At 33.5% G+C, this 23705-nt stretch overlaps 2 protein-coding genes across 4 annotated transcripts; one reads left to right on the top strand and one right to left on the bottom strand.

Annotated features, from left to right (window-relative positions):
* Window positions 1-2903: 2903 nt before the first annotated feature.
* Window positions 2904-6932, top strand: LOC115976236 (rhamnogalacturonan I rhamnosyltransferase 1-like). 2 transcript variants are annotated; one of them, XM_031097407.1, is made up of 8 exons: window positions 2904-3879; window positions 4392-4459; window positions 4581-4669; window positions 4793-4958; window positions 5070-5359; window positions 5452-5656; window positions 5742-5899; window positions 6410-6932. In XM_031097407.1, the coding sequence occupies exons 1-8, from the start codon at window positions 3573-3575 to the stop codon at window positions 6654-6656; spliced, it is 1530 nt and encodes a 509-aa protein (XP_030953267.1). In that variant the 5' UTR covers window positions 2904-3572; the 3' UTR covers window positions 6657-6932. The 2 variants fall into 2 exon arrangements, with proteins under 2 accessions (XP_030953267.1, XP_030953268.1); XM_031097408.1 differs by lacking the exon at window positions 6410-6932 and adding an exon at window positions 6098-6374.
* Window positions 6933-10261: 3329 nt separating this feature from the next.
* LOC115976235 (transcription factor BIM2-like) lies at window positions 10262-19331 on the bottom strand. 2 transcript variants are annotated; one of them, XM_031097404.1, is made up of 7 exons: window positions 18834-19331; window positions 15703-15772; window positions 14749-14844; window positions 14251-14310; window positions 12446-12879; window positions 11505-11634; window positions 10262-10687 (listed from the first exon to the last, which is right to left on the bottom strand). In XM_031097404.1, exons 1-7 carry the CDS (start codon window positions 19136-19138, stop codon window positions 10577-10579), a joined length of 1206 nt encoding a protein of 401 aa, XP_030953264.1. In that variant the 5' UTR covers window positions 19139-19331; the 3' UTR covers window positions 10262-10576. The 2 variants fall into 2 exon arrangements, with proteins under 2 accessions (XP_030953264.1, XP_030953265.1); XM_031097405.1 differs by lacking the exon at window positions 14251-14310.
* Window positions 19332-23705: the final 4374 nt, after the last annotated feature.

Below are 23705 nucleotides of genomic sequence, written 5' to 3'. Positions count from 1 at the left end.
AGAAAGCACTTAGAGATAAAAATTGAAAAATGCATAAACCCTTAATTCTAATAGTCTATTAATCCAATAATTCCACACATACAAAACGTGTATATGTGTTCTATATGAAACATGAAATAAAGTTAAATCATCTATAAAAATAATTGTGTATTTGGATTAGCTTTTTGTTCAAAATAATTTGTTGAGAGTTGGAAAAAGTATAGTTATACTTAAAGAAAAAAAAAATGAGGCTTCAAAATGTTATACATATGCAATTAGTAGTAGATATGACACTAAAAATATTTATATGTAAAGAATTGCATGTCAAGTGGAAGCGTGATATCAGAATTGTTTTCATCTACACAATAAAAAATTTAATATAACTTTAGTATACAAACTTACGTTTAAAATGAGTCTATAAAAAAATAAATATAATTTATGATACAGGTAGGTGAATGAGCATGTCAATTTTTAATTTGGTGATTTAGTCCAATGGCTTCAAACTAAATTAACTGTTATTTTAATGGAGACATCCAAAATTCCAATTCCCTCAATTTCAATTGTCGATGTATTATAAAAAAAAAAAAAATTATTATCTATACCATTTTTATGTGCAGGCACAGACAACTTATTAGATTCAAGTCCAAGTTTACTATGTCTATACATCCCTTTTCCAACATTTTCAAGATAATTAAAATATAAATTAATATTCATTTTTTAATTATTTTATTATATATTATAATTTTTTATTTCTTAGAATTAATGTTTTTTGGTCATGTGACTCATTAAGATAATTAATTTAGTTTAGATAAAATTTTATCAAAATTTCAAGACATTCACTAATTATTATTAATATATACATAGTTTTGTTTTATTTATTTATGATTTTTAATTAAATTGTGCATAATGCAAATATAATACTAGTATATATGACCTTATCAAGAAAAAAAAAAAAAAAACTAGTATATATAATGTGGGACCAGAGAACTTGGTGACCTCGGCCCGCTCTATGCTGAGCCCAAGGCCCGCGCCGAGGAGAGAAATGTCCGAGAACATGCGCTGAAAATCCAAATGGTCTAGAGATGTTGCCGAGGACGATTATGTCCTCGGCGTTCCAGACTCTAGTGGGAAAGAACGGCACACCATCAAAGGCAGCCTCCCAGAGCGTTCTCCGAAGAAAGGACGAGTACAGCAGGACGCACATGGGGGTATGGAGTGGGAGCAATATAAAGAAAAGCTGTCACCTCCGCATTTAATGCGCCCAACTAACGTCATGGCCGCATTAATGATGAAAGGACCCCTGAATAGTATGGTCTTGGTTGCCCCAACTCACAGAGGGTTTGAGAAGGTGGCTAATAGGACGAGCACTCGAGTAATGGCCTGCACAATCAACAGATAGAGGGTCAGGATCGACTGGAAAGAAGTATATAATGGGAAAGACCCCCCAAGAATGAGGGATCGCGAGAAAGGGAGAAGAAGAGAGAAAAAGGAGAAAACGGCAGCAGTTTGCATGGTCTTGAAAAACCACGGCAACCTAGTACTGAAAGTAGAGGAAGAAGAACATCAAACTCCTTGGACGAGACACTCGGGGACCACATTCTAGACTCGAACCCATTTCGTCATTGGTCCGTCCACACCCAACCATGTATTGTGATTGTGGTTTAGACCAACACCTAGTTCTTAGGCCCACTCTCTAAAAATTCATTGTACTAGGCCAGTTGGGCTTGAGACATTTCGTCCAATAGGAAGTGCGCTCAAAACCAACACCCTACATATAACATTAGGCACTATATATTAAATGGTTGACTATAATAATTACTATCAATTAAATCTATATACTTTCATTGTTTTCATTTTAAATGTAGGTTATAACACTCGAACTATTTTCATTGAAAATTTATCCAAAAAAAAAACTATTGTCACTATGAAAGGGGAAAAGAGCACATCCAAATAAGTCAATTCAAAATGTTTAATAAATTTTGGGTGTGCATTCAACTCACTCTGATGTGAATTCAGCAGGTCGTCCCCCCTTCTTACGGGTTCCACCGACCCAGTGACACACTAACTACGCCCCACTTTATTTGTCTTTTAGCCCCCTGAACAGAATAAGTAAGGCCTCGCTCTTTCCGATTAAAAAAAAAAAAAAAAATAGGGGGCAGAATTACTATCTCAATCTATTTAGCAAAAAAAAAAAAAAACCCTAGCCTAACCCATATGAGTTAGGTCGGGTTAATTATTTTTCAACTAGAAAAGATTGAGTTGAGTAGAAAAAACTCTCCAACCCAGCCCAATTGGATCAATTTCTTGTTGTCATAAAAAAGTGTCATATCTATATAAAATTATAATTATTTTCTCAAACTATGTGTCATGTTTTATAGAAGAAGATGAATAACATAACTAAGGGTTTTTTTTTTTTTTTTTAAAGAGAGAGAGAGAAGAACAAATGAATATGTCTCTAGAGTGATTTAACAATTATTAATCATTTTAGCTAACTTAAGTGAATGATATTTTTAACCCAACGTTAATTTGCTTATTCTACAAGTATATGGACCATCGGTCTCGACTTTGGACTACTTGGGTCTTCAACAGCCTACACTTGAAATGAGAAAAGCTCTAAGAAAATTAATGAAAAACCCTAAGAATATATTGCATTTCTTTAAATTTTTGGTAGATTAAAAATTGGCCTCAATCGAATGGTCTTAAACTCCAAACCCACCATACCCTAAAATAATGCTATCCAAATAATAACCCCCGTGCCCATCAAATTTTCCAAATCAATGAGTATTTGGGCTACCCTAACTTAACAAATACTTCTTAAAAAAAAAAAAAAAAAAAAAAAAAAAAAACCTTAACAAATAATAAAATAAAATAAAAGATACTTTGCCAGTTTGCCATATATCATATCATTATCATATGGTACGATTAAAACCTTTACGTCTGTTCTTGTAAGGAGTCCTAGATTGCAACCAAACACTTTTAACGCCTGGATTTCAGGCTTTTTGGTTTCAGTTTCTATTAGTTTAAAAACCTTCTTCTTCCCTATCTTTCTTCAACAACCTTCAACCCAGTTCTCCACTGAGTCTCACTGAAGATCTGGTCTGAGAGGCCCCACTGCCAAATAAATCTTTTCTCTTTCTCAGAGTGAAGTTTTAGTTGAAACTAACTCATTTGTTTTTTACTTTCCTGGGTTTGGTTTTGGTGTTTAGTGTTTAAGGTTTAAGGTTAGTGTGGTGGGAACAGTATATATATAAAAGATGGTGACAGAGTTAGGTGCTTCTAAGGTTATATAGGAGTTGGGTCTGGTTGGTTTTTTTCTTTTTTTAATGCTGAAAACTTTTTTTTTTCTTTTTTTAAGAATCGAGGAAGGTTTAGACTTTCAAGGCAGTTTCATTATTTATGTGAGGACGATAATATTTACCATGTGCTTAGAATAATCATTGCTTTCAGGGTTTTGCACTGTCTTTTAGTAAGACATTTAAGTTTGGACCAAAAATTTAAGCGTCAATAATAAAAGTTGATACAATCTGAATTCAAGGTTGGTATATAGCATTGGAAAGTATAAGAGATTTGAATTGGAGGGAAATAGTGTTACAATGTGTAGAGTGAAGGGGAATGATGGCAAGTGTGATCATAGGGAGGATTGTGAGATGGGGTTCATGTTTTCAAGTGAAGTAATGGGGGAGAAATCCAAGAGTAGTGTGGTTTTCAGGCGGCGAATAATAAAGCTATGGTTGATTCGGGTTATGTCGTTTACGTTGCTTTGTGCTTGTGTTGGTCAGATATTGACATTGGGGACGGTTTGGAGGCCTAGATTGCCAACGGTTTGGCTTAGTCATTCTGAAGTGCCTCTGCGCATTGAATTACCTTCTGATCTAGCCAAAGTTGCTTCCCCACCAAAGAGTGAGTTTTGGGCTTCTCACTATAATCTCAGTTGCTATCTTTCTCTCTCTCTTTCAATGGTTATTGTGCTTTCTTTACTTTTGGGACAGAAGTTCTAGTATGCTGCTGAATTAAACACTCAGTTTTGGTTATGTGTTATGATTGTTATTTGGAATGGTCCTAGTTCAATCATGTTCTCTTGAAATTTGACCTTGCACCTACTATGTTAGTCTGTTCTGTTTATTTTAAATTTTCCACAGATTTTTTAGGCTATATATCCATTTGTGTATTTTACTTGTTCACGGGGAGGCAAATTCTATAAAAGAAAACTATTGAATTTTTTAATATTCTCAGTTGATTTAGTTCTTCAAAAAAAAAAAACTAGCTTCTATGCGATTATGTTGATAATTTTATTTTTTTCATTCTCTATTAATTTCACTATTATGGGCTTTTTTTTTTTTTCCTTTGGATGAAATTTTCAGATTTCTTAGTGTCAATTCTCAGTTCTGTATTTGACTAAGCTTTGTTTGCAGGGGTTTATAAGAACAATGGTTTTCTTATGGTTTCCTGCAATGGTGGACTGAACCAAATGCGAGCAGCAGTGAGTTATATGCCACTTTGATTGCAATCAGGATCAATGTGAATTGTTCTCTGAGTTTTATCTTATAGGCAATTACTGTGTCCAGCGTTGTTTGTATCTCATTTCTGGATCTTCTCTGCAGATATGCGACATGGTTACAATTGCCAGATACTTAAATGCGACACTTATTGTTCCACAGCTAGATAAAACCTCTTTTTGGGCTGATTCAAGGTAGGTTAACACTCTTGCACTCTTTATTTGAGATAGTGATAAATTTTGTCTTTATAAATGCATATTTTTCAATTAGGATTTAGTACTCTTCTCAATGCTAAGCATGTTTCCTCAATTTGGCAGTGACTTCCATGACATATTTGATGTTGATCATTTCATTACATCGTTGAAAGATGAGGTTCGGATATTGAAGGAATTACCACCAGGGCTCAAGGGAAGAGTTAAAAATGGAAAGTTAAAGTCATTGCAACCAGTTAGTTGGTCTAACATGTCCTACTACTATAAGGAGGTTAGTTCATGAATATGTATTATGTAATGCTTGCATCAGCTACCCTTTTGCTTTACAGTTTGTATTTCATTTTCCCCAATGCAATTAATTTCATAAAGTCTTTGCCAACAGATTCTTCCCTTGCTGAAAAAGAAAAAAGTTGTACATTTAAGTAGAACTGATGCTCGAATGGCTAATAATGGACTACCTCTTGAGATTCAGAAGTTGCGCTGCCAAGTAAACTTCAAAGCTTTGAGGTTTACTTCACAGATAGAGGAATTGGGTAGAAAAGTTGTCAGGATTTTGAGGGAGAAGGGACCTTTCCTGGTCCTTCATCTCAGATATGAAATGGACATGCTCGCTTTCTCTGGCTGCACACATGGTTGCAATAGTATGGAGGTGGAAGAACTCACAAAACTGAGGTTACACTAATTTTTTTTTAATTACAAATCCGCCAAGATTCTAAGTTCTACTATCAATTTATTATTAACTTTGGCAAATCAAACTTCATTAGATATGACTACCCCTGGTGGAAGGACAAAGTTATAAACTCTAAGATGAAAAGGCTCTCGGGTTTGTGCCCGTTGACACCTGAGGAAACCACATTAGTCCTTAAAGCTCTGGGAATTGATCGTAATGTTCAAATTTATATTGCTGCTGGAAAAATATATGGTGGGAAAAGGAGGATGCAAAGTTTGGTGGAAGCTTTTCCCAATTTGGTCAGTATGAGGCAGTGGAAGCAACCTTCTAATATCTTTATTTAAGAGATTTTATAACAATTTGTTTTTTACTTTTATGCTACAGGTTACAAAAGATACTTTGCTGGAGCCCTCAGAATTGAGTTTTATCAAGAACCACTCATCCCAAATGGCAGCGTTGGATTATCTTGTTTCCCTGGAGAGTGATATATTTGTTCCTACATATGATGGAAACATGGCTAAAGTTGTTGAAGGCCATCGCAGGTAATATTCTGCTTCCAATGACGTGGTTATTATTCTCATGTTGTAGATATCTCCACTCTCCAGTATAATATTCCCAATGACCTATTGTTCATTCAGAACTGAGTATTCTAGCTTTGGATTAGATATTGATAAATCTTTTTTGCACACAAATAAACTTTCATGTGTATATGAGTTGCATTTTTCCATGTTCTCTTATAGATGAATCGAAGAGTCCTAATTGAACTTTTCTAACAATGATAGCTTGGCTGAGCATTCACTACCACTCTGTTTGGTATGAAACATTAATTAATAATTAGAATGTCCACTACTCAATTCAAGAGAGTGGGGAGCATGATAATGTCGAATTCCACCCAGATCTTTTTTTTACTTTTTTCTTTTTTTCTGAATTCTCAAATTATTCATTTGGACCAATTTAGTCTTTTCCTTCAGAAAAGTATAAAAAATTTGATCTGAGGTGATACTTCTTTTCTTTTCTTTTTTTTTCTTTTTTCTGAATTATTCTCACTTCAGGTTTTTAGGACACAAAGATACCATTCTATTGGACAGAAAGCTTCTGGTTAGTTTGATAGATCGATACAACAATCGATCATTGAGCTGGGATGACTTCTCTTTAGATGTGAAAAAATCTCATGAGAACCGTATGGGAAGCCCAACCAAACGAGTCATCATTCCAGATAAACCAAAGGAAGAAGATTATTTTTATGCCAACCCATACGAGTGTTTGGAACCGTTAGATGAACCATTGAGAAGCACATGATGGTCTTCATCTTCTTCCCTATTCTTCTGTACTTATCACAAAAAGTTTTCTTAATTCTTTCACTCTGATTTAAATACAGAGAAGGGATTCTCTTGTATTCATGAAATTCAGTTTGGATCTGCTAATAAGGATCTTAGTAATCTTTCTCAATTTTGAATAATCCAAATTTATGTATAGAGTGAAGTCCTTGCCTTTTTAAAGCTGATACTAAATCAGATAGATTGTAAAGAGGACATGAGAATTTTTGGAATGGAATGGTTACTACCTTTTCCCTAATATATCATGTTTATGTACATTTATCAGCTTCAATATTTAACAAAAGCTTCAGCTTTTATGTTGTTAGTATGGATGAATTAATTATCATATGAGTTGCATAATGCTACTCATGAAATAAAAATGAGCAGCATCATGACAACTAAAGAGATAAATTGCCATCTATCAGACATGGGTGGTTGTGGTAGAGCAAGAAGAGCTTTGATTTTTTGTATATTTCAAATTGTTGCATGATTTAGGCTATAACATGTGCTAACAGAGATGAAGTAGAGCAAAAGGTTAGAGAAAATGCAACCACATCATCTTTGCTGAAATTGGCTTTGGAAAGTTAGCATATATGCTTTCTCAGAAAGAAAAGTGGCTACTGCTCATGATCATTCTTTCCAAAACATTCATATGGTGGGGTTTGGAAAACTAATTCCATCATATGTGTTGTAGTTTGGATTGGAATTTGATACCTCCTTCAATATTTAGTTGTGGCAATCTTAATCCACCATTTATGTTGTAGTTAGTAATGGGTATCTAGTTCAATACTGGTCAACACATAAAATTATGTTTTACTCTTTATAATCTATTAATGATTCCTTTCTTCTATGATCAAATAGAAAAGACATTGTACACCACAATTATATGATCCCATATCCATTTCATATTATAGCCCAAAGGTGTTTTTAGCATATAAATTTATCCACACAGAGAGAGAGAGGCAAACAAAAAATAATGTCATTTGGGGAGCTGATTGATGACCCAAGAGTCAAGATAGCATATTACTGATCCAAAAAGAGTGTTCCACACTTCCACTTCAAGAATTCTAGCTTTGTCATACACAATTGACAACTTAAAAACTCCCAGGGTGGTAGTGGGTGGGCTGCTGTTCATGCACTTCAAAGGTGGCTTTCACACCACATAATCAGTGCCAAATTAGTGGCGAGTAAAGTTTCAATGAACTCATTAATTCCATTAAAGAAATTGGTGTAAACAAAAATTTAAAATGAATAAAATAAATAAATAATAATATAGTTCCTCTCTTTGATTAAGCCTCAATTTGATTGTAATTTTTAATGCTAGGCAAACCAGCGTTTGACCAAAATAGAGTAAATTTAGATATTAATATAGTGAGAATACAAAATTGTATAAGAAAATCTCTATGAATGTGTGTATATATAAAGAGGACATGTTAACAAGCACCAACTTGTGCTTGTTAAGTTGCAAAAAACACCCAAAAAAAAATGTCAGAAAAAAGTCAAAAAAGACACTAAGCGATACTTATAAAGAGGACATGTTAATAAGTACCGATCAGTGCTTGTTAAGTTGCCAAAAAAAAAAAAGTCAGAAAAAAGACACTAAGAGATAATAATAAAGCTGAAAAAATGAGATAAAATTGTAAAAAAGAAAAAAATTGTCGGAAAAATTTCAAAAAAGTTGTTAACGGGCATCTTGCGGACCCAATAAAATAGAGGGCACATGTTTGTTTATCTTTTGGTGAAATCCATATGTCGGTCCTATAAGACATTCAAGTTCGAAGTGCCTTTTGGCGACATGGAAAAGAATCATTGCTTAAGAGATAAAGCTACCTATAAGCATACAATCAAGCCTGTTGGGATTGCCTACTCTATGAATGTTTCTTAATCAATTTCTTCAAACGAATCAGCAACTTGGGATAAATTATAAGGCACATGTAAGGTGGAAGTCACGTCAACAAAAAAAAAAAATCCAAATATTTTTTGTTCTCAATCACATTATATAAGTCAGTCATACATCTAGGAAGAAACCAAAGAAAAATTCATAAACAAATCAATCATGTTTTGGCCCGGTTAAGTTTCTTTTTAAACCTCACTTTTTCTTAAACATAACTTATTTTTTAAGCAAAATGAGCTAATTCAAACATACTTTAGCTTTCTAGTTCTCGCACTACAAGTGATGTGACTGACACTGAAAAATGCTAGCAATAACATATTTGATTTTAACTTTTGTTTTCTCCAAGTTTCCCAACATTTATCCAACCCTCCATCCATTGAAAATGTCTTTTATACACTTAAATTTCAATGGACAACCATTCAAGGACACCCAAATGGTGGGCAGTGAGCTCCATGGACTTGAAGGACTTGTTGTCCCAAGTTCCATCCATCACATTATCAATCCATTGGATTATAAGATGTCTCATGAACAGAAAGGTGAAATAGTTTGAGTAAAGGCTTGTACACCATTTCCTTATATCAAAAAAGGAAAAAGAAAAGGAAAAAATCAAGGGACGAAGTCAAAAGCCACACATGAAGACAAACCAGAAGCATCCAGTACACACATGAGCCAGTTTTTGAAGTTGAATAGTGAATACCAGCCTTGTCTGATTGCATCTCTCATGTATTTCGTGCTAGTAAATGTCAACGCTTGTGTCAACTGTCAACTTTAATTCTATACATTCACACTGCGATTATACCATCTTGTATTGTACAGCATCTTCTTGGGATAATTTTCTCATCAGATAGCATCCTATGACAATTTATTTTTCATTATTTTGATTGACTAGTCACAAACTCAAAAAATGCACTGAAAAATTCAGGAAAAAAAATTATTATATATGATACAAAAATAATTAATAAAATATTCATAAATATAATGGGAAATTAAAGACTTTATATAAAACAACTTACCTAGTTAATTAGAATGTGTTTAGAGAAAATAAAATATAATTTAATAAAAATGTATTTTATATTAGATTACTTTATCCAAAAAACAGGGTAGTTAAAATTTAATTTAAATGAACATTATTGAGTACTATTTATAATTTTTTTAAAATTAAAAATATATATTGAAATGATGGCATAGAAAAATAAAGACTTTTAAAATTATAGGTTTATTTGACAACATTAAAAACAAAAGTTTAAAAGCTTTTATTTTGTATTATTATATAAATACCCACACTGAATATTTCATAAAGACAATTCCATTCCATGTATCAAAATCCGACTTTAACTACAAACATAACTAAACCCGAAGGATACCAAATATCCACATGATTATTTCTTACTTGTGAGATTCACATTCGCTTTATGCCAAGAAATCCACCTAAACTCAGTTTTTCTGCTTAAATGGTACAAAATCACAAAAGTACAGTTACACCTTTAAAAATAAAAAATAAAAATTGTGAGACTTTAAATAACTGAATGTATACAAAGAAGCTAAATAAAATCCAAAAATAAAAAATAAAGCAAACCAAATGCATGAGATACTTCAGCAATTGATGATGAAAGAGATATTTCATGTTGACATCACATAGTAAAGAGCAAAAGAACACAAGGAAAGTGAAAAGCAAGTTCATGTGTTATAATGAATTGCATTGAAAGTTAAAAGCAGCTTCTCATTATATGTTGCATGGAATCATCGATCTGAATTTAAGTACAAAGAAAAGAATATATGACATACTTTTCTAAGATGGTTCATGCAACCTGTCAAACCAAAGAGCATTAACATGTACAACTGACCAGGACCTATTTGTCTGCCGACCATGACATGGCAAAAATGACCAGCACCAACCCCCACTTCTCAGGGCCCACTCAAAAAATAAAAACCCCCTCAAAAAATAATGAGGAAAAAAAAAAAAAAAAAAAAAAAAAAAAAACAGAAAGAGAGAGATTAAAAATAATAGACTAGCTTTCTTCTGTTCCAAGCCTCTTATGAGCTAGCTCAGACTCATTACTACAGCTACCAACTCCAGTATGCACCATCACTTGATCATCCATAGACTGTTTCTCATGATCCTGAAGGAATAGAAGTTATTGTTTTCATTAATACTAGTTTGTAACTCTATGTATATGTATGGATATACTTAAAGATATACGATAAAATGCATAATATAATTCCTATATATATAATTTAAATATTATTGATAATCATTTTTATATTTTGTTAATTCTTTAAAAAAATTTGTAAGGATGTTATTAGATATAAAATGTAAATTGTCCATTTTTTTTTTTAAATTATTGTGAATTTTTTTTTTTACTATTCATTTATTCTAGAATCTTTAATTTTTATACTTAATAACTTACTTGGATGAATATTTAATATATGGTTTCACATTTTATTCTAAAATTAAGAAATAAAACTCTTTAAGAATAAATAATTTAGGACACATAGCGCAAAATTGGAACTCTAATTTAGAATTCTAATTTGAGTTTCTCTCAGCTTCACCTATTATTATTATATATATAGATTTGTTCACAAACAGAACTCATCATATGATATTAGGAAAAAGAAAAGAAATAAGAAATCATCATCCAGGCTCAATGGTACACAATAAAAATGATATGTTGCCAATGAGCTCTAACTCAAATAGCACCTCCTTCCATATTAGAATGGGTGAAGGGTACGGTTGTGGATTCAAAATTCACTAGGTGAGTGTGTGTAAACTTAACCAATTGAAAAGAAAATTAAATAAATAAATAATAATTTAAAAAAAAAAGTATGTCACCTACCAATGTCATTTTGGAAAAATGAGCATCAATACAACAAATATCCCCATATGGATTTTTCAAAGCAGTGGTGGTAGCAATAATAGAGTTGAAGAATAAAACAAACCTTTGAATTGGATGCTATACTAATCCGTTCACTATTTGAACGTTTCCCAACATTAACTTGTACTGAAATGCTGGCCTGTGACAAATCGACCCCAGAAGATTGCAGCGCTCCGGTCAGAGAATTCAGTATCCTGTTCAACACCAAATCCCACTCAGCAACAGCAGACACAATACCATTTCCACGCATACATAATTATGCATCCTAGCCAAAGATTGACATGACAATAGAAAGTCCCAGAAATAAAGGGGGTGACAAAGTTTCAGAAGTACAGGAAATTAAAAACAATACCTTGCTGAAAATAACAATGGGCTATCCTGTTAGTACATGCACTTGCATCATCAAAGGCGAATACCACAGAGTGTCATTACAAATACAAAGTTCCAGAAATTACAGAGATTACTAGAATTTTCAAGAATAACCCAGCCTGTACTCTAGGTGTAAGCCCTAACATCTAAGCCATACTGTAATTATGTTAAACAAACCACTGAAGGATCTTTCAGAAGCAAATGAAACCTGAAATTTAATAAATCTCATTGACCAGGTTATCACCAATAATTTATTAACATAAAATTCTCTAATGGAAACCCTTCTTGTAACAGCTGCTACTCAGATAAGCGCAGGTTTCTATTCCAAATTTCCCACTAGATGGGTTTCGAACCTTTGACACATACTTGCCACATATAAGCAAGCAAACTTACTAGACGTGTGGGACTTAGATGCACAAGAATTGAATAAGGACATACTTTTACACAGCACATGTATTGCAGATTACAACCCAACACACAAGCATCAAGTAAAACTGGCTGATATATGTAAATCTATACCAAGCCAATGAATGCGGAAAACGGCTATATTTTGGCAATCAGTGCAACAACGTCATTATATATATATGTGTGTGTGTGTATATTTTAAAGGTGGGGGACAAAAATGCAGATGCTCACCCTTGAGAGTAGGCACTTGAGATGCTATCTGATCCACTATCAACAGCCAGCTCCTCCCGTACATTCAGCAAATTATTTGGAACAGCACACTCGGTTGCATATGGTCTAGCATGCCACCACTGGGGTTGGGGCTGGGAAGGCAGGTTTTCAGCATCAGAAATGGATTCCTGCAAAGACTCTGTAGGCATACCACCCCTACAAGCAAGATCAAACATGTTTGGCTTCGTTTGAACATTCAAAGGAACAGGTGGAGCAGTTGACCCAGTGAGATGATCCAGAACTTTGTAAACCACCTCCGTGGCCAATTCAGATTCCGTTGAGTTCTGTGCATTTGAGAGAATAGCTGGGGGGTCAACATTATTCTCAAGGCCAAAACCATTCCTTATAACTTGGGAATGATCCATAAAACTCTCTGCAGGCCCACGATGATTTCTCTGTTACAAGCAAAAGTAAGAAACCATTAACATGTTTCTTTTGAACAGACTATGGGAATCAACAAGCTTCAAAATTCATATAATTTTTGACACTTTGCATTTTATGACTTCAATTGCGGAGAAATCAACGCTTTTATTTTTTTTCATCTTGGGCACAATCTACCAATTCTCCATTCACACAGAAATCATCAATCAAGGGAACACCATTTTTCCTCAAAAAGTAAAGCATCCACATTAGCTCTCAAGAAACAATCATTGTGCACAATCCATAAAAGACATACACCTCTACATTTAAATGAACACGTGTTACACACCAGCAACAAGAACGTGCATATGCACCTGGAAAGCATGGGTGTGCCGATTGGGTCAGCGTACCCGAGTCCGATACGCACGGACGCGGCTGCATGTGCATCTGTGACTGATTTTTTTTTTTTTTTTTCCTGATTCGGTCTGAAACGGGCTGAAACAGGCCCCAAATCAGTCTGATATGTTTAAAAATTTATAAAAAAAAAAAAAAAAACTTAAAAAATTTTGTCAAAACACACCGTTTTGACATCCTAGTTTAAAGAAAAAACCCTATACTCTCTCTCTCTCTCTCTCTCTCTCTCTCTCTCTCTCTCTCTCTCTCTAACCCTACTATTGCTCTTAAATTGGTATATGTTAACCATTTTATGAAAAAATATGCTTAGCAATATATAGAAAATATAAATAAAAATATATTTAATAATTTATCACTAAACGTATCCCGTCGCGCTCACACTCAAAAATTGCCAAGTTGCCGCACCGCACCCGCACCGAATCCGCAACCATGCTTCCTAGATATGCACATGCAAATTCACATGTAAAGAAAATGCATGAATCCCCACAGCACCAAGATCTTGAACTTCAATTTGGTTTCCTACATAATTACCAGGACCACATCCTCAATTTTCCAGAAAGAAAGCCAATTTGTATTACAAAAACTTAGAAAAGACTGTAACATGTGGACACCTGCACTGAACCTTTGGGACCACATGAACCAAGAACTGCGTGTGTCTTTTAAAATAAAGAAAATAGATGTTGGTATAACAGTTCAGAAACGAAGTTATCAACAAAGCTATGTAGGTTAATTTGCGTAGGTGACTAAATCTAAACTTCAGCTTTACACACTTCATATAACAATAGCATATAGCCAATAACCATTTTAACAAGAAAAATGAATTAGAAAACAAATATATGCATTTTGGAAAACTTAGATATAAGTTGAAGTTTGCATGCAACTGCAGAAACTTGGTTGTGGTTGAAATTTATCACATAAGAAATAAAAAAAATATATCTTAGATACAAAACCTGAAGCCCATCTTTCAGTCACAACAAACAATCCTCACTTACACAGGCTCTGCTACACAAGCACTCATCAGCTGCAGGTTTGTGTCTAGAGCTAGGATCCATCTGCATTACAAATGCTTCAGTGCAAGGACAGAGCTAATTTTCAAAATTTTCCAATTTTCTTATTCAAACCCTAGTATGAAACAAAACATCTGTCTAGTGGCCTCTCTGCTCATTTTCATATTAAAAAAGAACATACAACTTAAGTTTCTGTTGTGACTTCTAGCAAAGGACCATGTCCTCGGTCATTTGTTGAAATACCTGATTGGCACAGGTCAAACAAGCAACATCTTCAACATGAATCTGATACACCATCCATGTTCTGCATTGTTCAATGCAGGTAATGTACACATTCATAGGAGCCCAAACACACAAAGCTCTAAAATGAATACAAGCGTTGAGTGCCATGCAAAAAAGCAACAAGGAGTCCAACACTATAAATTAAAACTACATGCCATTGTGCAAAAACAGAGACAAACATATCCAGCATCAGTATTTTACCCATGGTATCAATTTTTTTGGCTCCGGATTCCACCCCCGGTAATCTCCTTCATATGTATTTAACTTCTCCTGTAAAAATTGTACGTACTCTATAACCTGCATATAAATATGAGAATTTTTCAATTTCTAGGAAGTACAGATACAGAAATAGGGTATACTATGCATATGATACGATATGGACATGGTGATACAAAAACAACTAGTTGCTAACCCGCACATTCACTATTAAATTTTTATATATCATAAATATTTAATCAATAAGTACTAATAAAACAAAAGTCAAATTAGAGAATTTATGTAAAAGAATATAGCTAATTTAATTCAAATTTGTTTAGAGAATATCAAACTTAATTTAATGAGAATTTGCTTAGTGTCAGTTATTTTATCCAAAAAAAATTGTGAAACCTAATTAGTTTAAACTAACATAGTAATGTAGTTTAGCACTGTTTATTTGTGATTCTAAAAACCAAATTAATTAGTTTAATCATTGTAATAAATACATATATACATAAATATATATATATATATATTACAGTGGTGACATTGAAAAAAGTGGGCTTTCAAAAGCTTATGACAACATTAGAAGAAGTCAACAAAAAGTCAGAAGCTTTCATTTATAGATACTTTAATTGATTAAATATATAAATAAATCTTAAATATATATATATGTTATGTTATGTTATTTTTTTAGTTTAAAGATAAATAGCAAATGATAAAGATCTAAAATATGTCTAAATAATAAAAAGTATAAACTAATTAACAAATAATTATTTTTATCGAAGGGGCGAATGAGAGAAAGGGAGAGGAAAACCAAATTAAAAAAGCACCTGATACTTACCTAATAAAGAAATGGCTGATAATTTAAAGTTTGTGTGCTTCCAAGGTCAATTTTGAGCCATAGGAACTAATTTCCAAAATAAAATTATAAAATCAAAACATGACCAATTGGAATACCTCCAACAAGAATGAAGCCTTATCTCTTTTTTGATCATTTTGCGGTATGAGATTCCTCAAAATCTGAAACCTGCCTCAAAAAAAATGAGCAAAGAAATACTGTCAGGGTCATAAATTAGAAGGAAATATTCCATGTAAAAAAATATCACAGGAGGAAAATTGCATTGAAAATCAATATTCATGTATCAACAACCCTATCATGTGAATATGAACAAGAAAGGGAAAAATAAAAGAGGGATTGAGAGCAAGCAAAATGATGCTAAATTTAAAAATTGAAGCACAACACTCTGACATCAAATAAAAACAAAGTATACAATTTGGTGTCTTCACTGACTAGTCAAAAGATTCAAATTTAGGCTGCCACTAAGAAATCAAACAGAAAATAACTTACATAGAAAATTAGGAAAAGACAGCTTCAAAAACTTGAATGTAGTAAGTTCTGAAATTCATTAAAAAAAACTACAGAAAACTCCCTTTAATCTTAGATTATTTTCACTTGACCATCCTGAAAATTCTTTTGCTACAATAAACACCCAAAAGTCAGTGGAACTTTGTCCTCCACACCCCCCCCCCCAAAAAAAAAAATGCCAAAAAGAATATTCAGTAACTAACATAATTATTTTTTTTTGGATGACATGGAACCTCACTAAGGCAGAGCCCTTTGGACTCTCCCCTGGGGAATTAGCATAAAAATATTAAAGAACACACATGTCATAAAACATTTTCAAGAAGCAATTCATATCATAAAACATGCACCTCTTGTACTAGTTTATCTTTTTATTCCTTTTTCATTATTTTGCAACTTTGATGGACACTTGTACTTTTTCTGCTCTCCCACAAGCTTAAATTTCCTCTGCAGTATGTGAAGAATCAGCTTTCAACATACAATTATTGATGACAACAATTTCCTTAGACTAAAAATATAAGCAAGATAACTATGAAAAGTAGTAGTTATTCATTCATTCATGTGAGAATGCAAATATATTCCATAAAATCCCTTGAATTATGGCTCAAATGGCACATCCTCCCCTTGTAGGAACGAGGTGGGGAGTGATTTTATGGGTTCAAAACCTGCTATATGCATGTGCAACTTACTAATTACAAATTAAAAAATCCATTAAATCCTTGGCCTATAGAAGGGTAAAAGTGCCAGTTTAGAACTTTTAGGGGTCCTTTGAATCAGCGCCACATTAACTAAATAAAAGAAGAAAATATTATTGAAAAATGAATAGCAGGAAAAATACACAAGGTTCACAATAGTGAACAAAGTGTAAAAACAAACAAAAAAAACAAATAGTCATTAAACTATTCTAAGAGACGAAAGAAAATCCATAAGAGCGGAACAATCCAAGAGACCCCAAGACCGAGACCAATCAAAGAGGGACCGTTGGCATAAATCTAACAACTAAGACAGAGATTTCCCAGTATCCTCACAAGAACGCCGATTACGTTCAGTTCAAATAGTCTACATTAGACAACCTGGAACTAAATTCCAAATATTAGAATTATGTTTCCCAAGCCAATGATACCAACAAAATAATAAATATGCAATTAAACCTGGCATGACCCAATCAATCCCAAACAATTGAACATATACATCCACAAAGAATGAGCTACTGGACAGAAAATTAGCAGGTGATCCAAAGATTCCTCATTAAAACAGTGCATACAACAACAATTCGCCAAAGGGCGATCACGAAGCATAAGGTTATCCAAAGTTAGAATCTGGCCATGAGCTACTGTCCACACAAAGAAAACCACCCTTTTAGGAACCTTAAATTTCCAAATGCCCTTCCAAGGGAAAGTAGAATGAGTTACATTTCAAATCTTATGGTAAAAAGACCAAATGTCAAACTTCCCACGTCCATTTAGAAGCCAACAAAGATTGTCACAACCTCCACCCCTGGGAATCCGAGTTTGGATGAAGTGAAGAAAGGAGAAAGAAGCCACTAACTCCCAATCATTGAATTTCCTATAAAATCTTAAATTCCACACTCTATCATTTTCACCCACTGGAGGACTTAACACTTCAGAAATACAAGCTTCCTTATTGGCTGAACACTGAGGATAAAGAGTCTTCTTTTCCTTTTTATAAGTAAGTTACACATTCACCCGGTGTTGAATCAATGACCTCACTAATACTATCCATCCCATCAAAGTTTCAGATGAGTTATAGCTCATTCTTGAAGAACAAATGGAGTTAATAGGCAATTATTATTATTATTATTATTATGGCCCATGGGAGTTGAATTATAACATAAGTTTCATTTGGATGAGCTTATTTTTACCTCAAATTTGAGACAATGTAGAACTTGTTAAAATATCCATTTTTTTAAGGTATAACTGTAATTTTACACAATATATAAAATGGTCAAAATAAGTTCATCCAAATGCACACTAATTGTGACCTAAATTTCCAACAAGGCTAAATCTTGTTACACACTCCCTATTGCATACTCCCATGAAATCGAGTTTTGAAAACACGATTTCAATTACAATTGTGAAATGGTGAAATAGTATTTTCAAAACATGATTTCACAATTTTAACAAAAAAATCATTATTTTCAAAACTCAATTTCAGCTGATGAGGCAGTTTGTGTCCAGTAAACACATTGTGTAACTATCACCATTCTTCCAACAATACTATGGACACACCCAATTTCACAACTTGCTGAAGTGGTCGAAAAGAAGTGGTAGGATAAAGTATCCACCACCCACCTAGGAAGCACAAACACAGACATGGATACGAACAGGTACGACACAGCAATCTTTGAAAAATTATAACATGAAACGGCCAGAATGACACCAGTATGACAAGGTTAAACACTTGTAAGACACGTTAAATGAAGTATCCGTGCTTCCTAGCCACCCACTCTAGCATACTTTAGCATGTGAAATTGGGTGTGTCCTAGATTTATTCATTTCTAGTATGCTTTCTACAATTGTCCAAGGAGGAAAGGGGTTTTTTTTTTTTTTTTTTTTTAAATGGGTGTTTTTATTTTGGTTAGAAAACTACAGTTATTTAATAGAAAGGAATAATTCATAAATTGAGTAAGCAAGTGAATTGAGAAGCAAATAAAAAAATTTAAAAAAAAAAAAAAAAGAAAGAAGGAAGGAAGGGAAGGGCATGCCTCTCGTTAATCTTGCTTCTCCTTCGCTGCTCAGTCTGGGAGTGCTTGGAACGATGGGCAGTGCTCCTCTGATTCTGGGTGGTGCTGCTGCTCTTCCCACCTACCCCGACTCTAGACCTAGGTGTAGTCCTATTTAGGAGCGAAGAGGAGCTATTGCTGTTACTGTTGCTGTTGTTGTTTCTGCCTCCACCATCACCATCAACATCACCATCGTCTTCCTCATCCTCTTCTTCTTCTCCTTCATCATCATCTTCGAATTCCTCTTCATGGTGCTCGTATTGGTGAATCTTTGCTGACTTCACCATCTCTCTTAACGAATGTATGAATATGATTGAAGATTGATTGAATGTACACTTGGCCCTGTTTCTTTGTCTCCCTGTCTATCTGTCTCTCAAGCCAAGCCCTAAAACTATAACTATAACAATAACAAACAGAATATTACTATTAACAAATAACATTTTCAATCTGCTTCTTTCTTTCCTATTTGGATTTGCTCTGTTTTTTTTTTTTTTTTTTTTTTTTTTTTTTTTTTTTTTTTTAAATGTTGTTGTCTTTTTGTTTTTGTATTCGGCAGTGGTCGGGTACTAATGTGCGCCACCTACCACATTTTGTGGACCTTATTGTTTTAAGGTTTCAAATTTACAAACCAACGGACTAAAAATGCTTCGTTTCAGAATGGGCTGACTTAACAAGGTCCCATACTTCTGGCTGCTTCGAACTTGGGCTGTACTGTTTCTCAGCCCATCTTTAACATGTGACACAACTTGCTCCCGTGACAAGCCTTTAGCGGTAAAGTTGCTATATGAGCGAATTGTCCTAAAAATTGTGATTTTAGCATTGCTCCTCTTTCCTTTTCTTTCTTTTTTTTCTTCTAGAAAACATGCAAGTATGTTTTTCTAATGCAGCTAATAATAATAATTATTTTTTTTTTTTAAAATACTGTAGTTATCTAATGCATTATCCTCTATACCGTTATGAGATTCATGAGAACACGTATATTTCAAGCTAATAATTATCTCATGTATTTAATATATATGGCCTTATAACTGATGGGATCCACACATTATAAAAAAGATGATACCTATACTTAATATATAAAATATATTTTCCCTTCAAGCAATACTACAATTTTTTTTTTTAATTTTGCAGTTCCGTAATATTATCTAGTTCTTTTCATGGTTAAATTTGGGCTAGAATCCCCTCCGCCGCTTATTGCAAGTAAAAAAAATGAAACAAACACATAAAACTATGTAGACAACTATTTTTACAATCTTTTTTTTACAACTTGCAGTAAGTTGTAATTGGAGTTAAATCATTTTGTATAAGTCTACTGCTGACAAGATTTTTACCAGAAATTAATCACAATAATCCAATGTAAACAATTGTAAAAAATATATATATATATATATATATAAATTTTATGTATTGATGGACTTACTGATGGCATGGCCCTCCCACCGAAAGAAATTAAAAAATAAATGTCTGCCTATTCAGTATTCACCAATCACCATTATAGATTTAGATTTTCAAAAACAAATCATGTTCATTTATATATATATATATATATATATATCATTTATATTGTGTTTTAAGTTTTGACGAGGGAGGAATTGAATCAAAAAGGTCGGAAAGCCCAAGAAAACTTGAAAAGACTACGAGAATTGATGAAATTGTGAGTTGTAATTTGTAAAGCTTTGTTTTGTCATCATTAATAATTTCCTCATTTTTTTATGGGAAGATTTGCCCTGCTTTTTGCTCCAGAAGTAACTGTAAGAAAATACTCTTTCTTTCGTTTTGAGTAAACATAATTTTTTTTTTTAAGGAAGTACAAAAGTTTAGAGGAAATCAACCCATCTTACTCTTCAGAAACTGATCCAAAAAAGAAAAGAAAAGACAGAGATGGATCCATGATTCCATGTTACTTATAAATTATTATAGTTAACAGAATTAAAAGGAAACAACTTTTATCCTAGTTCATTCTATAACAAGACATAAATGATAGAGATAAACTTCTAAAAAAATATTTAAGCAGCCCATTCATATCCAATAAAAATCTTAAGTTATTTCATTCTTAACATTTTACTTTATATTCTATCAATTTTAGTATGTCATGTGTCTTGAGAATTTTTTTTTTTTTTTCATTATAAATTTATGGTTACTTTATAAGGATAAAAATGTATATAATTTTTTAGGGTGAATGAAAATTAAAAAATTGTAGAGATCTGACAAACTGCAATAGATGAAACATAAACACCAAAGAATAATTTAGACTTGTTCTTCTACATGCAGTTATGTGGATAACAATTGGAACTGTCGGTACCCCCAAATAAAACCACAAATTCAGCTAACTAGTGAACATCAGATTTAAAAAATACTAATATACTACACAATAGCCATCTTTAAGCTTCATCAAGCTTGAGCCTTTTTTTTTTCCTTCCTTTTTGTTTGCCAAAATTGTGTCGAATCCATCCAAAACCCAACTGCATAACCAGATAGTTATATATTTTGAAGGGAACAAAAGCTTTAATGCAATTAGCAATTCATGGTGGCTTATTCTTCATCACAGCCTGGCTCTGGAAGTACTTCAAAGATCAAATTGAGAAACTAACCAAATCGTACTTTATGAGCAGAAGAGAAATGCTTAGCTGCAGCTACCATTGCTGCCTCTGGTCCAGAGCTTGACACAGACACATTCCTTGAACATTTTGATGAACTAGTCCTTGAAGACATGGGGACATGGATACACGACCAAAATGGTTCTAGTAGCAACATGTACCAGGCCATGTACTTTTTACCTCCATTCATTTTGCTCTTAGATTGTTTTATCTTTGATGTATGAAACCCCAAAAGATGTGAAACTGTTCTAGTAGAGAAGTCAGAGAAGATGAATTAGAGAGAAGGTTGCTATTAAACAATAAAGATAATTGCAGTAGGAAGATAGCACTATGCACAGTTTACTTAGGTTCTTATTGTTGGGTACCTAGCTAGATTCTAGATTTACATATATATAGGCGATATTTCGTGGGCCACACGCTTATATTTTAGAGGCTGTGGGGTATGATTGTTGAAAGTTGAATACTTTGCTTTCTCTTTTTGACCATGACCCCCAGGTTTTCTCTGCTGAAGTTGCTTGGAAACTGTCTTCTAATAACCTGTCCTCCAAGTAAATCATAAATTTGACCAACTTGTTAAATATATTTATTTATTTATTTATTTTTATTTAACATGGGTTAGAGATTATTTACTTTGATTTAGAGTCTGTATATGATCTGCTTATTTTGCTGAAACTGAAATTTTTTTGCTGAAAATACTGTAGATAAAGGTAAAAGTTAACTGAAATAGTACAGTGAGACCCATAAATAGTAGCAAAAATAAGCTAAATAGTAAAATAAACTAGCTTTTTAAACTGGATCCAAATGCACACTTAGTCAAACTCAGAGGGGTGGTTGCTTGTCTTAATTTTTTTGCCATACCTGTAATGGAGTACAATATGACTTTTACTAGCTTTCTAGCTTCTGTCTCTCACATACTTTAGGTAAGGTAATGCAATTGTAGATGTTTTAGTCAAGAGAGCAAAATATTCTTTTTCATTTTTAGTCTGAGTATAGTCTGTTGTTCCTCTAACATCTATTTCTTTGTATCTGATTTTTCAGCAATTAAATTAAATGGCACAAGGTATTGATTCATAAAAAAAATAAAATAAAATAAATAAATAAATAAATAAATAAATAAAAAACCATTATGCCAAATAGATCTGTCTAAACTAAAAGGATGTTCTTGACACCATTATGCTTAGGGGTGACCACGGGTCGGTCCGGTCGGGTTTGTGCCCAACCCATGACCGACCCAACCAAGTTGGGTTAAAAATTTTCAGACCCGCCGTCGACCGGTTAGAGAGTTGGGTCGGATCGGACGCTTCTTTGTCGAAAGGTGATCGGGTCTCAATTAAGGTCAGATATGGTCGAAACTCACTGGATCTGGCCAAAAATTGGCTAGATCTAGCCAAAATCAGGCGAATCTAGTCAAAAACTAGCCTTGTATAGCAAGATCTCGCCGGATCTAGGCGGATCTCGTAGAGATCTTGTTGGATCTGGATAAGATCATACCAAATCTCAACGAGATCTTGCCGGATCTAGCAAGATCCGACTGAGAAATTGTATAGACAGTGGAGATTGGCGGCCTTTTTGGTGGTAGAATCAGTTGGGTAGGTTGAAATCGGGTTTAGATGCAAGGACCCATCAACTGACCTACCGGAATCGGGTTGGGTACCTTTGAAACCGTCGCTGACCCATCACTGGAGTTAGATCGGGCGGTTTCCAGATCGGGTCGATTAGAATTTCATGTGGGTCGGGTACACGGTATGTCTTGGACAGGCCTAATTGTGCCATGTAACACAACATCGTTACACCACCACCTGTGTATTTAATGTTTATCTTCAAATCTTACACAGTTTGTGAGATGAGATCAAATTTAAATGGAGAAATCTAGAACAAAACCTTAATATATTCATGTGGTAAATTAAAGTGTGCTAAGTTGGAGTCTCCCATGGAAGTCATGCAGGTTCCATACTTTGAACAACCTTTTGCAATTAAAGTACTTTTATTTCTACCACATTTGAGTTACGAAAAATGAAAGTACCACAAGCAAAATGTAGAGGATATATAGTAACAAATAATTTTTTTTTAAAGAGAAAAAAAAGTGTTTGGTTTTTAGTGTTGGTTTAGTCCATGATATTTGCTTCTAATTAAACTTAATTCTAGATGTATTTTATTTGATGTAAAATGAGTTAATTCTGTGTAAGAAGACTTGAAGATTTGCTTATAAAAGAGGCTCGCTCAAGTAGAGATTAAAGCTCGCTTGAATGAGAATGTG

Source organism: Quercus lobata, chromosome 2 (assembly GCF_001633185.2).
Source record: "Quercus lobata isolate SW786 chromosome 2, ValleyOak3.0 Primary Assembly, whole genome shotgun sequence".
NCBI lineage: Eukaryota > Viridiplantae > Streptophyta > Magnoliopsida > Fagales > Fagaceae > Quercus > Quercus lobata.
The sequence above is the reverse complement of the archived record's forward strand: the minus strand, read 5'-3'. Positions and strand labels throughout refer to the sequence as shown.